Source organism: Gymnoscopelus microlampas (genome assembly GCF_963454915.1).
Source record: "Gymnoscopelus microlampas genome assembly, chromosome: 9".
NCBI lineage: Eukaryota > Metazoa > Chordata > Actinopteri > Myctophiformes > Myctophidae > Gymnoscopelus > Gymnoscopelus microlampas.
Genome location: NC_139946.1, coordinates 51906680 through 51924208, shown reverse-complemented (window position 1 = coordinate 51924208; position 17529 = coordinate 51906680). Strand labels below are relative to the sequence as shown.

At 41.3% G+C, this 17529-nt stretch overlaps 2 protein-coding genes across 2 annotated transcripts in view; one reads left to right on the top strand and one right to left on the bottom strand.

Moving 5' to 3' along the window:
* Positions 1–438: 438 nt before the first annotated feature.
* Positions 439–3663, top strand: LOC311052647 (E3 ubiquitin-protein ligase TRIM21-like). The gene is made up of 3 exons (XM_084067721.1): positions 439–544; positions 1223–1816; positions 2581–3663. Exons 2-3 carry the CDS (start codon positions 1232–1234, stop codon positions 3637–3639), a joined length of 1644 nt encoding a protein of 547 aa, XP_083923847.1. The 5' UTR covers positions 439–544; positions 1223–1231; the 3' UTR covers positions 3640–3663.
* A 2997-nt stretch (positions 3664–6660) lies between these two features.
* The window catches only part of cc2d2a (coiled-coil and C2 domain containing 2A), a 52007-nt gene continuing 41138 nt past the window's right edge, over positions 6661–17529 (bottom strand). The window contains exons 35-39 of the mRNA XM_084066431.1: positions 10772–10906; positions 10071–10193; positions 9253–9311; positions 8624–8801; positions 6661–7320 (exon numbers count right to left, since the gene is read on the bottom strand). Of these exons, the coding sequence (XP_083922557.1) occupies positions 7132–7320; positions 8624–8801; positions 9253–9311; positions 10071–10193; positions 10772–10906 (684 nt within the window). The 3' untranslated portion in view covers positions 6661–7131. The remainder of the gene's footprint in view (positions 7321–8623; positions 8802–9252; positions 9312–10070; positions 10194–10771; positions 10907–17529) is intronic.

Sequence of the window (17529 nt, the reverse complement as noted above, 5' to 3'; positions counted from 1 at the left end):
CTCGTGAATAGTGTAAATGGTAAGAGGTTGTGAAGGGTTAACAGCTTCCAGGAGCAGTGGCGGAGCGTCCGGGGAGGCAAGGGAGGCGGCCGCCTCCCGGCCCGCGACCCTGGAGGGCCCGGCCGCCGGGCCCTCCAGGGTCGCGGCGCGACCTCTCCGCGGCGCCTCTCCGCCTCTCATTTCATTAAAGCAACAACATAACCCTAACCTAACCCTAAAACCGAAATAAAGTGACAAAAAGCCCCCCAAAAGGTGACCGACCCGACCCAAACCCGCAAAATTTTCCGCGCGCTTCGCGCGCGGGATGTGCACCCACGCGCGCGCAGCGCGCGTGCGTCGTGGCACGGGGGGGGGCCTGATCACTGTGCTCTGCCTCCCGGCCCGGCTTTCAGTTGTTCCGCCACTGTCCAGGAGGAGGAGTTTCTCAGTAAATCTAAACTGAAAGTAAAGTACTGACAATACTTGTAGTAGTACTGTAGCACTGAGCACACACTCTACAAAACCTTCATTCGACAGAAATACATACTGACAACTTTAAAGACACGTGAGTACAGCAGATAATTATGTATTATTCATTAACAGAATAAAAGCTGTAACTGTATCCAGGCATGATGTTTACCTATTTTCATATTTCTTGAAATTCAAAAAGACTAGGGGTGACCGCTCTTTCATGGCCACGGCCCCGCGACTCTGGAATAGCCTGCCCCTCCACATCCGATCCGCCCAATCGATCGGGGCTTTCAAGGCCAAACTCAAAACCCATCTTTCTCCCTTGCTTTTAATAGCATCTAATTTTACATGGTTTGCTTATATCTTACTCCATTCATAATCATGTCTATGTATGTATTCGTTATGTACCTAGCCTATATGTAATTTCCACTTATACTTACTTCTCCTTCCCTCTCTTATGTTGTCTTTTAAAATTGTTTTCCTTTGTTGCTCTTAAATGTTTTTGTGAACTTGCTCTGTTGTTTTGCATTGATGTTTTGAATTTGCCTGTACAGCACTTTGGTTCAGCTTGCCTGTTTGTAAATGTGCTATATGAATAAAGCTTGTACATTTTACCAATCTTTCAATTGGTAAAATGTACATCTGTCAACAGTTTTGTGCTCTATTCAAAAACAATCCAGACCAGATTCATAACTATTAAACTGTGAGAAGTAGAATTCAAGAACTACATCTGATCTCATCTGATCTGATATACTCTCATCTTTATTCTCAGTGTGTAGAAATGGCATCTGCCAGCAGTCTCCTGTCTGAAGACCAGTTCCTGTGTTCTATCTGTCTGGATGTGTTCACTGATCCAATCACCACTCCATGTGGACACAACTACTGTAAAACCTGTATCACAGAGTACTGGGACACTAATGATGTGTGTCTGTGTCCACTATGTAAAAAGACCTTTAATAAGAGACCAGAAGTCTTTGTCAATACTTTCATTTCTGAGATGGCTGATCAGTTCAGGAAGACAGAGCAGCTGAAAATAAGTTCCAACACAAACCAAGAATCTGCTAAACCAGATGAAGTCTCCTGTGACATTTGTACTGAGACCAAGCTCAAGGCTGTGAAGTCCTGCCTGGTGTGTCTGGCCTCCTACTGTGAGACTCACCTGGAGCCTCATCAGAGAGTCTCTGCGTTTAAACGACACAAACTAATTAACCCTGTAAAGAACCTGGAAGACATTCTGTGTAAGAAACATGACAGACCTCTGGAGCTGTTCTGTAAGACTGACCACATGTGTGTTTGTCAGTTCTGCACTGAGTCAGACCACAAGTTACATCAGATTGTATCTCTGAAAGAAGAATATGAAGGAACAGTGGTGTGTTCTACCGTCAGATGCTGTGTACGGCGTACACCTTGAGATTATTTTTCGTCGCCATCGTATACCTTCAAAAACTGTTCAAAACAGCGCATCTGATACGCTGTGATACGCTGTGATACGCTAACTGCCCAAGGCAGGGGGGGCAGCAAGAATGTGGGCTAACTCTGAGTTGATGGCTTATCAAGTGTGAAGCTATTGTTCTTGAGGTGATAAGTAATGGCTGCGACGGAATTCACACATTAACAACGACGCGAATACTAATGAAGTACTTTAATCAGGCGCGTCTGATGCGTCTCCAGAACAGCCTCCGTCTGCTGCACCAGAGGCAGAGACACGGCCACTGTCCCGGACAGAATCGCTCTCTCTGCTCTCATCTGTAGCCCCATATAGTACCTCTCCCTCCGCTATGTATACAGCGGAGGGTGAGGTTCCGATTGGAGCTACTCTCATCTGCTGACACTACACTCAATAAGGAAAACCAGCCTGTCGATTCCAGCGTTGCTCTTGTTTTCACATTCAATATTTTTGTGGGCCACGAAAATGTTCACATTAAATATTTTTGTGGGCCACACACGCGCGCGTAGCGCGCGGAAAATTTTCACATTAAATATTTTTGTGGGCCACACACACCTCAAGAACAATTGCACGCGCGCGAAGCGCGCGTGCAATTGTAAATTGTTTTTACATTTTGTGGGAGGCAGGGAATAATCATAGTATACCTTCAAAAAAAAAGTAGAACACAACACTGTGAAGGAAAGAAGGCTGAGCTGGGAAAGGCAGAGGCCGAAGTTCAGCAGATGGTCCAGGAGAGACAACTGAAGATTCAGGAGGTCAAACAATCAGCAGATCTCAGCAGGAAAGATGCCGACAGGGAGATAGCAGACAGTGTGAAGGTCTTCACTGCTCTGATCAGCTGTATTGAGAGAAGCCAGGCTGAGCTCATTGATGTTATTGAAGAGAAGCAGAAAACCACACAGAAACAGGCTGAAGGCTTCATTAAAGAGATGGAGGAGGAAATCACTGAGTTAAAGAAGAGACGCTCTGAGCTGAAGCAGCTCTCACACACTGAAGACTACCTCGACTTCCTCCAGAATATACCATCCATCATCACCCCTCCACCCACCAAGGACTGGACAAAGGTCAAAGTCCACCAGTCTTCATATGGGGAGATTGTGAGGACAACTGTGGCACAGCTGGAGAAGACACTCAGTCAAGAGATGAAGAAGCTGAGTGAGGCTGAGCTGAGGAGGATCCAACAATATGCAGTGGATGTAACTCTGGACCCTGATACAGCAAACGGTGAACTCATCCTGTCTAGAGATGGAAAACAAGTGAAACATGGAAACATTATGAAGAACCTCCCAGTCAACACAAAGAGATTCTCTACATATATCTTTGTCTTAGGAAAACAAAGCTTCTCCTCAGGAAGATTTTACTATGAGGTTCAGGTTAAAGACAAGAATCGCTGGTTTTTAGGAGTGGCCAGAGAGTCCATCGACAGGAAGCTGCATCCAATCACAGAGGTACCCAACAACTGTTACTGGACTATAGGTATGAGAAATGAAAAGGAGTACTATGCTGCTGCTGACATTCATGTCCTCCTCCCTGTACGAGAGAAACTCCAGAAGGTGGGAGTGTTTGTGGATTATGAGGAGGGCCTGGTCTCCTTTTATGATGTGGAGACGGGAGTTATTATCCACTCTTACACTGGCTGCACCTTCACTGAGAAACTATACCCATTCTTCTGTCCTGGAAGTAATGATCGTGGTAATAACCCTGCACCTTTGATCATTTCTCCTGTCAATCACCCAGATTAGACATTAGCAGATGTTGTGTCACAACCTGACAATGCATGGAACATAGGCAGAGCACGAGATTTTGGCTCCCCAAGAGATTTACACAGATTAATCCTCTGTTGTTGTTTTTGTTGTGGGTTTTTTTTGTTTTTGTTTTTTGCATGAAAAGGATACTTTTCATAACAAATGTGTACATGGAAGGGTTCATTTCTAGGTTAATTTCCAGTCAAATCAAGCCATTTCACTGTCTTTCATTCTGGCCAAAGGGAGTTCTCCATTGAAGTATACATCTTAAAATGCTTTCTATGTATGTGGTACTATTGCAATCTTGTCTACGTTTCTTCAAGGACTTAATTTTATATTTTATTTCATTTTATTTTATTGCATTCAAGTTTCAGTTCAATTCAGCAGTTCTGTTTTGGGACTGGGTGTAGGGGTGGATCATGTCCTGAAGGAAGGAAGGGGGGTTCCCTTCTTGTGTTTGTAAACCAAAAACGATAAAAACAATATTAATATTATTATTTGTATTATTATTATCATCATTCTTTTTTTTTTTTTTTACTTCTCAGAGGGTGATAACATGTCTGATGGGCCAAAAATGATTTTGATTTCACACTACAAAATAATAGCAATTTATAATTATATAGACCCCTTAACAGACGACGTCACACTGATAAGAACCAGTATGCGTGCAACCAGTATGCGCTAAATGAAACCCATTCTATCATCATTATCTATTGATTGCGTGAAACAATCACCTGCGCATCCAGTCTCAATGTTAGTAAACAATTAATTGGTCTATAAGTAAAATACCATTTATCTCTCTGTGATACTGTTGAAATCTTGTCTCATTTTTTTCAAGGACATGATTGTAAATTTTATTTTATTGCATTGCATTGCATGAACTTTTCAAAGTTCAACTCAACATTCTTCTCTTGATTCTTTTTTAAAGATATGTTTTTGGCTTTTTCTGCCTTCATTGATAGTTTACAGTAGACTGACAGGAAATGGGGAGAGAGAGAGATGGGGCGTGACACGCAGCAAAGGTCGCCCGGATCGGGATTCGAACCACCAACACGCAGGCACCAGGCGTTAGCATTAGCAGCCTAGGTGCCCGGACCGCTACGCCAGCCGTCCGGGCCCAACTCAACATTCCAAGGCGTTCCCTTGTTTTTTGTGTAAAATGAACACTATAAAAACACAATAATCAGATTGAACTAAATCAGATACTTATCAGATGGTAATAACATGTCAGATTTTGATTTCACACTACATTAAATAATAGAAATGTATAATTATAAGTAAAATGTCATTGAAATGATATGATTAAAGCAGGGTTTAGCTTCATTGTAGTTGAGAAAATAAAGAAAAGATGGTTTCTATTTGAAGCAGTTATACTGATTATATGTTAATCTGCCATGTCACAATAATTGTGTTGAGAATAAACGTTCATTCAGTTTGGAGTGGAACAAAAACTAAGTCTGACATTTTTCTGATAATTGAATCTCAAAGCATAATACAGTGAACTTGTAGTTCACTGTTCACACATTGAGGTTTATGCAGCCCTGCTGCTTTGATCCTGTTACACTGTAAAATCCTAACTGTTCATTTAACTCTCAAAGTAAAACAAATTGACCATTAGGTGTCCACAGTTTCAAATTTAAGTTATACTAAATAGATGTTGGTGTCTTCTCTTTCTGAAATACAAATCATAACTCAAAGCCCAAGCAAAGCACAGACGCATGCCAGTCCTGAAATCTCATCCTTTTAGGGGCATGGTCATTTTGCCTTTGAGGTTGTACATTTTTTGAGAGTGCAAAGACCAAATGCCAGGGCAGCAAAGCCATCAAATAAAACAAATATTTTAAGAAATACATGCAGTATGCTATATATATTTCAACTAAAGGGTTAGGGAGAATTGTATTTTTACGGTGAAATAAATACATGAAAAAGACAGCCTATATACTGGCTGTTTATTCACAAAATAATGTATCGGTATAATTACAAATTGACATTATTTGTAGAAACTCCTGAGTCAAAATATCATCCATGTTCAGCCCTGGACTAATCAGAGTCACTGGACTCATTTGAAGATGTGGATGGAGAGTCAAGAGGAGAAAATAATTCAGAATCTCAACAAAAGACTCAAAAAACTGTTTGTCTCTAAACTCTGGTGTCTAAAAACCATGTTGACAGGAAAGAGTTCAGAGTGTGGGCGGGACATCAAGGCCACTGTGGCCTAAGGCTTAGGGCAAATATTTATTTCAATGGCATAAGTCCAAACTGAGAGGGCACAGTAACGTGGCCATGGCCTTCATGGCTTCTGTGAAATTCCTGCCCTGATGCATGCACACACAGAGCTCACACTGCAACTCATAATGCCACATGAATCTAAATAAATAGTATACAGTATGTTATTGACAACATAATATTACAAAACTACCCCTACTACTATTATGGAAGACAGGCGGGAAAGTTGGACCTCTGGATCAAATTGCGGCAAAGAGCAAACATATAAAAATGTCTTAAGGGAACATGAGGTTGCATCCTACATTGAACATTAAAGATTAGCATGAATGTCTATTTTGTCTCCGAGACACTCAGGCCTCCAGGAACCTTTAAACGAAGATCATTAACTTGAAGAAGGCCAGGGTACAAGCAGGTGAAGCAGACACTGGAATCCACCATCACAGCCAGTAGATGGCGTCAGTACCCATGACAACATTTTGATGCTCAGCAAATGCAGAATTATGTAATTAGAGGAACAAAATTAAACAAAGGCTTAATTGTTTTAGATGTCATTTCCCGAGGTAGAACAAAGTAAAACCATGTTTTCTTAAATGGATGGTTGTGGGTGTATACAAATATTTTACTGCAAAATGTGTTTATTTGGTTGATGAAGCTAAACAAACTATAACAATATACTATATGATTATAATAAAAGATAACAGTCTGCAACAATATCTTTCAAATTATTTAACTGGAACTCTTGACTGAATGAATGGTACAACTCTTATTATTGCTAAATAACTTCAGGTGAGCCATTTAGAGAAGAAGTGGTTGTGAAGGGTTAACAGAGAATAGGCCCCTGGGGTCCCTATTTAATGTAAAAAACAATGGCAAAAATAGCCAATCTAAAAGCTCACAAGCTTGCGAGTGATATTTTTGATAAAAGGTTTAAGCTCTATATTCGGATGGTAATGATTGCTATTCAGTAGGTCGGTGTCTCTTTAGTAAACGAAATACATTTTCAGATTGGGATACCAATTCTATCCAATCAGGAGAGAGAACTCATACATACAGGATAAACAAGTGAAATTTGAAATGATTAAACAAAATAAATCTGACAAAATGTAAACTGGAACAGTATAAAATGTGAAGCCTTTTTAACACTGATAAATGTCTCATCACAGCACCTTTTAAATGGTTAATAACAATACAAAACCAGTCTCATATCTTAGATCACGTGTAAAGTGCAGTAAAGTGAAGACGCTCCATGCCGTTAATAAACGTCTATCTTGTGCGGACCAGCGAGGCCAGGTACACCCACACAGAGAGCACGTTGTTGGGGTAGGGGTGCACGTACACAGCCAGGGCGAACTCCACGTTGGACGCGTCGACGCTGTGGACCCCCGTGCTGTAGACCGCTTCCACGATGGGACGGATCTCTGAGAACGGCAGGTGAACCGGGAAGCCAACGATCTGATGAAAAGAGAGAGGGAAGAAAACACAATGAGAAGTACTGTTCCAGAATCTGGTAAGAATCAATTCCCCCTAAAGGCCCATGGCTGACATTTTGGCTCCCGCAATAGAATGCTCCATCATCATCACCTCTGGAGTGGGAAGCTCTGTATCTGATGATTGTGTTGTTCCCCAGAACAACCTCACTGCTTCTCAAAGTGGGGTCCCCGGGGGGGGGGGGGAGTCAGCAAAACTGCTTAACCCATTAAGACCTGAGGCCGATTCTACAAAATGTCTTCCAAATCCTATCCAGCTTAAAAACAAAAAAAAACTATGTTGCTATATCAGTGGTTCTTTTTCATTTCAAGGACCCCCAAAATGATATGTATTAGCATTATGAGCTTGTAGATCGGCCATTTCCGAAACGTTTTGAGCACCTAATGTTTGAACAACACAAATCTATATCCCAGTGTCCCACCCTGCACAACAATTGTTTCAGATGGGGGTCCGTGGCCTAGACATACATTTTGGCTCCAGCAATAGAGTGCTCCATCATCACCTCTCGAGTGGGAAGCTCTGTATCTGATTTGGTTGTTCCAGAACACTCCATGGGTGATTAATCGCCTGCAGTAGCTCCTCCAGTCCACTACACCACTCCCAGACCAGACTGGGGGGACATGGACTACTAAACTGAGTGAACCTGACCCGGGCAAATAGGGACATGTTGAACCAATTTAAGTTTTGTGGGCCAGTGCCCGCTATCCAATATCCAGCCCCCCCCCCCCATACCTAATTTAAATTTAAGTTAGAAAACATCTAATCGATTTCAGGAAGTCAGTATCATGTCAGTATGTCAGTATCATACTTCCACCTGTACAAACCCCATTCAACACTTACAAATCTAGACAATCTTCCATCATCATACCAATAAAAAAACGTGCAACTATACTCATTCATTTGACTGTTTGAGTCAAAGGATAGGATGAAATGAAGAAAATATGCACTTGAATATATGAAACTGCACCGCCCCCTCCAAGAAGTCATACATTAAAGGAGTAGTTCACCCAAAAAATTACTTATCTTCTATCCATTACACGCCCCATGAAGCCTTGAATTCATGGAGATTCTTTAGTTTTTGTCGCATTCCTAAACCAATAATTTGATGACCTGTGGAAAAATGCTAATGTCTCCGTTAGGAAACTCAAAGAGTCTCCATTGAGTCCGCCGGTTATCAAATTATTGGCTTAAGAATGCGACAAAAACAAAAAAATCGGGGTGTGTAATGGATAGACAAGTAATTGTTTGGGTGAACTACTTGAACTACCCTGTAGTCTCCCAGCAGGCTCTGTAGCTCCAGGCGGTGCTCGTCGGCCATGTCCCGCCCGCCGCTCAGCTCCAGTTTGGGGAGGAAGTGGCGCAGCGTGGAGGTGCAGTAGCGGTTCCAGCGGGTCGGCTGGCGGGGGCGCCACTCCATCAGCTTCTCTTTGAGGATCTTCTCGATTCTGTGGAGCGGAGGAGGGGTGGTTTGTTCTCATTGGTTAATGGACGTCGCTGACTATGTTGACCATAACGTTGTTGTCGGGCAGAAACCTTTTATCTCCATATTTTAACTTTTTGTGTTTTGTCATTAATGCCTTACTTGATCATACTACAGCGTCACACAAAAGTATCAAAAATAGCAGATCTACAAGCTCGAAACGCGGCGCGAAGCGACGCGTTTCGAGCTTGTCGATCTATTTTTGAGCCATTTCTATTATTATTTGAAATTGTGAAATTGTGAAAATAGCCCAAGTTCACAACTCGTCATGGAAACACGCTGTGAGGTCTGTGTAGATCTGCTATTTTCGCTACTTTTTGTGTGACACTCTTGTATGAAGAAGTATAGGGCATACATTGACGATGACATATGTTTCTGCCAACATCGACGAAAAAACATAAGATTCCACCACTTGCCTGTCCTGTAGTTCAGCGTAGGCTGCTTTATCCGTTCTCTGATACACCAGCTCCTCCGGCTACATGGGACAGAGATGTAATGTAATAATAATGTAAAACAAATCAAATCAATGTGTTTTTTCTTAAATCCCTTGAAAACAATTGTTTTCAAAGTGACACGAAATAAGAACTTTAAAGGTACACTACGTCCAAGTCGGAACACAATCAGCTGATTGATCATTAAAATAAACATGCTCTGAAAAATGCATGCGGCCCACCCATCTGGCACCTTTACACTTTAGTGGCCAGATGGATGGACCACGAATGGTTTCAACATTTTTAACCCATTAAGACCTGGAACTGTGTCATCTTTAGATTTGAGCTAAAAAGCATTATTTTATACTTTGGGCTATTCAAAAATAGCAGATATACAAGCTCGTAGCACGGCACCGAGTGCCGCGATACGAGCTTGTAGATCTGCTATTTTTGAAAAATCGTGAAAATGTGTGCAAATCTTTGAATATATATATTTTTAAAGCAAACATTTTTAACTCAAATCTTTGCTTCTGGGGGTCCCTGGAACAACATATTTTGATGGGGGTCTGCGGCCAAATACATATCATTTTGGGGGTCCTTGACATGAAAAAGTTTGAGCACCACTGATATAGAAACATACGTTTTTGAGAATACTGTTGAGATTTAGGAGACATGTAGAATCGGCTGCAGGTCTCAATGGGTTAAGTGGGCCCTGATACAGAAAAGGTTGAGGACCACTGACTTAGAGATGACAAAGTTCTCACAGGAACAAACAGGAGCATCCATAAACGCTGGACACTCACCTGAACACTGGCCAGCCCAGGATGGGAGAAGGAACGAGAGAAGAAGGGCTTCCACAGGTTGGCTTTGGTGATGTCAAAACTCATCCTCATGGGGGAGCTATACTGCTGAAGGTTGAACCACACCTAACAGAGAACCACAAAACATTAAAACAATCATCTGCTGACTTCCCTGTACAACAGAACAAACAGAACAAACAAAACAAACGGGGAAAAGAAAAATAAGCATGGCAAAAATGCTAAACCCCCCCTGTTGCCTGTCTATGGTAAAGGCAGTCTGTGTGTAAAACAATGCCAAGGTCACTGGCATTTTACAGCTTTTACATACATAGACATACATGTAAATATGTTTATAACTTCAGGGGTAAAAACCTTCAGTGTGCTAGGACCAGCATACAAACTATGCTGCTATTCTCTGATTATTATTATTATTATATTTTTTACTTTCTTTCTTATTTCCTCCTTTTCCATGTTTATTATTACTGCTGCCACAATGCCAGAGGTGTTTGTGTAACACATGGTTACACAAATCTCTTATGGGGGTTCCAGGCATGAAAAGTGGTGGTCCGTGGCCAAATACATACATTTGGGGGTCCTTCACATGAAAAAGTTTGAGAAACCACCTTTTATGCAGTATTGATGAATAATGAATGAATGTAGTGTACCAGACAGTGAATGCTGTATGGTTGATCATGTTCACTCACGTTGTCAGTGTTGACTATGCAGCCTACGGCCTGCAGGGGGCAGAAGGTGTCATACTGTCCATAGTACTGTCCACTGCTGGGGTTCCAGATGATGTAGCGGTTCTGTTCTACAGTGAGCACGTAGGCTGTAAGACCCTACAAACACACATAACATAGACTGTAAGACCCTACAAACACACATAACATAGGCTGTGAGACCCTACAAACACACATAACATAGGCTGTAAGACCCTACAAACACACATAACATAGACTGTGAGACCCTACAAACACACATAACATAGGCTGTGAGACCCTACAAACACACATAACATAGACTGTGAGACCCTACAAACACACATAACATAGACTGTGAGACCCTACAAACACACATAACATAGGCTGTGAGACCCTACAAACACACATAACATAGACTGTGAGACCCTACAAACACACATAACATAGACTGTGAGACCCTACAAACACACATAACATAGACTGTGAGACCCTACAAACACACATAACATAGGCTGTGAGACCCTACAAACACACATAACATAGACTGTGAGACCCTACAAACACACATAACATAGACTGTAAGACCCTACAAACACACATAACATAGACTGTGAGACCCTACAAACACACATAGGCTGTAAGACCCTACAAACACACATAACATAGGCTGTAAGACCCTACAAACACACATAACATAGACTGTAAGACCCTACAAACACACATAACATAGACTGTGAGACCCTACAAACACACATAACATAGACTGTAAGACCCTACAAACACACATAACATAGACTGTGAGACCCTACAAACACACATAACATAGACTGTGAGACCCTACAAACACACATAACATAGACTGTGAGACCCTACAAACACACATAACATAGACTGTGAGACCCTACAAACACACATAACATAGGCTGTGAGACCCTACAAACACACATAACATAGGCTGTAAGACCCTACAAACACACATAACATAGACTGTAAGACCCTACAAACACACATAACATAGACTGTAAGACCCTACAAACACACATAACATAGACTGTAAGACCCTACAAACACACATAACATAGACTGTAAGACCCTACAAACACACATAACATAGACTGTGAGACCCTACAAACACACATAACATAGACTGTGAGACCCTACAAACACACATAACATAGACTGTGAGACCCTACAAACACACATAACATAGACTGTAAGAAGACCCTACAAACACACATAACATAGACTGTGAGACCCTACAAACACACATAACATAGACTGTAAGAAGACCCTACAAACACACATAACATAGACTGTAAGACCCTACAAACACACATAACATAGGCTGTGAGACCCTACAAACACACATAACATAGGCTGTAAGACCCTACAAACACACATAACATAGACTGTAAGACCCTACAAACACACATAACATAGACTGTAAGACCCTACAAACACACATAACATAGACTGTAAGACCCTACAAACACACATAACATAGACTGTAAGACCCTACAAACACACATAACATAGACTGTGAGACCCTACAAACACACATAACATAGACTGTGAGACCCTACAAACACACATAACATAGACTGTGAGACCCTACAAACACACATAACATAGACTGTGAGACCCTACAAACACACATAACATAGACTGTGAGACCCTACAAACACACATAACATAGGCTGTGAGACCCTACAAACACACATAACATAGACTGTGAGACCCTACAAACACACATAACATAGACTGTAAGACCCTACAAACACACATAACATAGGCTGTGAGACCCTACAAACACACATGACATAGACTGTGAGACCCTACAAACACCCATAACATAGGCTGTGAGACCCTACAAACACACATGACATAGGCTGTGAGACCCTACAAACACACATGACATAGGCTGTGAGACCCTACAAACACACATGACATAGACTGTGAGACCCTACAAACACACATAACATAGACTGTGAGACCCTACAAACACACATAACATAGACTGTGAGACCCTACAAACACACATAACATAGACTGTGAGACCCTACAAACACACATAACATAGACTGTGAGACCCTACAAACACACATAACATAGACTGTAAGACCCTACAAACACACATAACATAGACTGTGAGACCCTACAAACACACATAACATAGACTGTGAGACCCTACAAACACACATAACATAGACTGTGAGACCCTACAAACACACATAACATAGACTGTGAGACCCTACAAACACACATAACATAGACTGTGAGACCCTACAAACACACATAACATAGACTGTAAGACCCTACAAACACACATAACATAGACTGTGAGACCCTACAAACACACATAACATAGACTGTGAGACCCTACAAACACACATAACATAGACTGTGAGACCCTACAAACACACATAACATAGACTGTGAGACCCTACAAACACACATAACATAGGCTGTGAGACCCTACAAACACACATAACATAGGCTGTGAGACCCTACAAACACACATAACATAGACTGTGAGACCCTACAAACACACATAACATAGACTGTGAGACCCTACAAACACACATAACATAGACTGTGAGACCCTACAAACACACATAGGCTGTAAGACCCTACAAACACACATAACATAGACTGTGAGACCCTACAAACACACATAACATAGGCTGTGAGACCCTACAAACACACATAGGCTGTAAGACCCTACAAACACACATAGGCTGTGAGACCCTACAAACACACATAACATAGACTGTGAGACCCTACAAACACACATAACATAGACTGTAAGACCCTACAAACACACATAGACTGTAAGACCCTACAAACACACATAACATAGACTGTAAGACCCTACAAACACACATAACATAGACTGTAAGACCCTACAAACACACATAACATAGACTGTGAGACCCTACAAACACACATAACATAGGCTGTGAGACCCTACAAACACACATAACATAGACTGTGAGACCCTACAAACACACATAACATAGACTGTGAGACCCTACAAACACACATAACATAGGCTGTGAGACCCTACAAACACACATAACATAGGCTGTGAGACCCTACAAACACACATAACATAGGCTGTGAGACCCTACAAACACACATAACATAGACTGTGAGACCCTACAAACACACATAACATAGGCTGTGAGACCCTACAAACACACATAACATAGGCTGTGAGACCCTACAAACACACATAACATAGACTGTGAGACCCTACAAACACACATAACATAGGCTGTGAGACCCTACAAACACACATAACATAGACTGTGAGACCCTACAAACACACATAACATAGGCTGTGAGACCCTACAAACACACATAGGCTGTAAGACCCTACAAACACACATAACATAGACTGTGAGACCCTACAAACACACATAACATAGACTGTGAGACCCTACAAACACACATAACATAGACTGTGAGACCCTACAAACACACATAACATAGACTGTAAGACCCTACAAACACACATAACATAGACTGTGAGACCCTACAAACACACATAACATAGACTGTGAGACCCTACAAACACACATAACATAGACTGTGAGACCCTACAAACACACATAACATAGACTGTAAGACCCTACAAACACACATAACATAGACTGTGAGACCCTACAAACACCCATAACATAGACTGTGAGACCCTACAAACACACATAACATAGACTGTGAGACCCTACAAACACACATAACATAGACTGTGAGACCCTACAAACACACATAACATAGACTGTGAGACCCTACAAACACACATAACATAGACTGTAAGACCCTACAAACACACATAACATAGACTGTGAGACCCTACAAACACACATAACATAGACTGTAAGACCCTACAAACACACATAACATAGACTGTGAGACCCTACAAACACACATAACATAGACTGTGAGACCCTACAAACACACATAACATAGACTGTAAGACCCTACAAACACACATAACATAGACTGTGAGACCCTACAAACACACATAACATAGACTGTGAGACCCTACAAACACACATAACATAGACTGTGAGACCCTACAAACACACATAACATAGACTGTAAGACCCTACAAACACACATAACATAGACTGTAAGACCCTACAAACACACATAACATAGACTGTGAGACCCTACAAACACACATAACATAGACTGTGAGACCCTACAAACACACATAACATAGACTGTAAGACCCTACAAACACACATAGACTGTAAGACCCTACAAACACACATAACATAGACTGTAAGACCCTACAAACACACATAGACTGTAAGACCCTACAAACACACATAACATAGACTGTGAGACCCTACAAACACACATAACATAGACTGTAAGACCCTACAAACACACATAGGCTGTAAGACCCTACAAACACACATAACATAGGCTGTAAGACCCTACAAACACACATAACATAGGCTGTAAGACCCTACAAACACACATAACATAGGCTGTAAGACCCTACAAACACACATAGGCTGTAAGACCCTACAAACACACATAACATAGACTGTAAGACCCTACAAACACACATAGGCTGTAAGACCCTACAAACACACATAACATAGACTGTAAGACCCTACAAACACACATAACATAGACTGTAAGACCCTACAAACACACATAGACTGTAAGACCCTACAAACACACATAACATAGACTGTGAGACCCTACAAACACACATAACATAGACTGTGAGACCCTACAAACACACATAACATAGACTGTAAGACCCTACAAACACACATAACATAGACTGTGAGACCCTACAAACACCCATAACATAGACTGTGAGACCCTACAAACACACATAACATAGACTGTGAGACCCTACAAACACACATAACATAGACTGTGAGACCCTACAAACACACATAACATAGACTGTGAGACCCTACAAACACACATAACATAGACTGTGAGACCCTACAAACACACATAACATAGACTGTAAGACCCTACAAACACACATAACATAGACTGTAAGACCCTACAAACACACATAACATAGACTGTGAGACCCTACAAACACACATAACATAGACTGTAAGACCCTACAAACACACATAACATAGACTGTGAGACCCTACAAACACACATAACATAGACTGTGAGACCCTACAAACACACATAACATAGACTGTGAGACCCTACAAACACACATAACATAGACTGTAAGACCCTACAAACACACATAACATAGACTGTAAGACCCTACAAACACACATAACATAGGCTGTGAGACCCTACAAACACACATAACATAGACTGTAAGACCCTACAAACACACATAGACTGTAAGACCCTACAAACACACATAACATAGACTGTAAGACCCTACAAACACACATAGACTGTAAGACCCTACAAACACACATAACATAGACTGTGAGACCCTACAAACACACATAACATAGACTGTAAGACCCTACAAACACACATAGGCTGTAAGACCCTACAAACACACATAACATAGGCTGTAAGACCCTACAAACACACATAACATAGGCTGTAAGACCCTACAAACACACATAACATAGGCTGTAAGACCCTACAAACACACATAGGCTGTAAGACCCTACAAACACACATAACATAGACTGTAAGACCCTACAAACACACATAGGCTGTAAGACCCTACAAACACACATAACATAGACTGTAAGACCCTACAAACACACATAACATAGACTGTAAGACCCTACAAACACACATAACATAGGCTGTAAGAAGACCCTACAAACACACATAACATAGACTGTGAGACCCTACAAACACACATAACATAGACTGTAAGACCCTACAAACACACATAACATAGACTGTAAGACCCTACAAACACACATAGACTGTAAGACCCTACAAACACACATAACATAGACTGTAAGACCCTACAAACACACATAGACTGTAAGACCCTACAAACACACATAACATAGACTGTGAGACCCTACAAACACACATAACATAGACTGTAAGACCCTACAAACACACATAGGCTGTAAGACCCTACAAACACACATAACATAGGCTGTAAGACCCTACAAACACACATAACATAGGCTGTAAGACCCTACAAACACACATAACATAGGCTGTAAGACCCTACAAACACACATAGGCTGTAAGACCCTACAAACACACATAACATAGACTGTAAGACCCTACAAACACACATAGGCTGTAAGACCCTACAAACACACATAACATAGACTGTAAGACCCTACAAACACACATAACATAGACTGTAAGACCCTACAAACACACATAACATAGACTGTAAGACCCTACAAACACACATAACATAGGCTGTGAGACCCTACAAACACACATAGACTGTAAGACCCTACAAACACACATAACATAGGCTGTAAGACCCTACAAACACACATGACATAGACTGTAAGACCCTACAAACACACATAACATAGACTGTGAGACCCTACAAACACACATAACATAGACTGTGAGACCCTACAAACACACATAACATAGACTGTAAGACCCTACAAACACACATAACATAGGCTGTGAGACCCTACAAACACACATAACATAGACTGTAAGACCCTACAAACACACATAACATAGACTGTAAGACCCTACAAACACACATGACATAGACTGTAAGACCCTACAAACACACATAACATAGGCTGTAAGACCCTACAAACACACATAACATAGACTGTGAGACCCTACAAACA

What these genes read in the sequence shown, in the direction of transcription:
- LOC311052647 (XM_084067721.1), top strand. Translation starts at nt 1,232, where the DNA reads ATGGCATCTGCCAGCAGTCTCCTGTCTGAAGACCAGTTCCTGTGTTCT. An exon ending in AAGAAGAATATGAAGGAACA is followed by an intron (nt 1,817 to 2,580) that starts GTGGTGTGTTCT and finishes TGTGAAGGAAAG; the next exon opens with AAGGCTGAGCTGGGAAAGGC.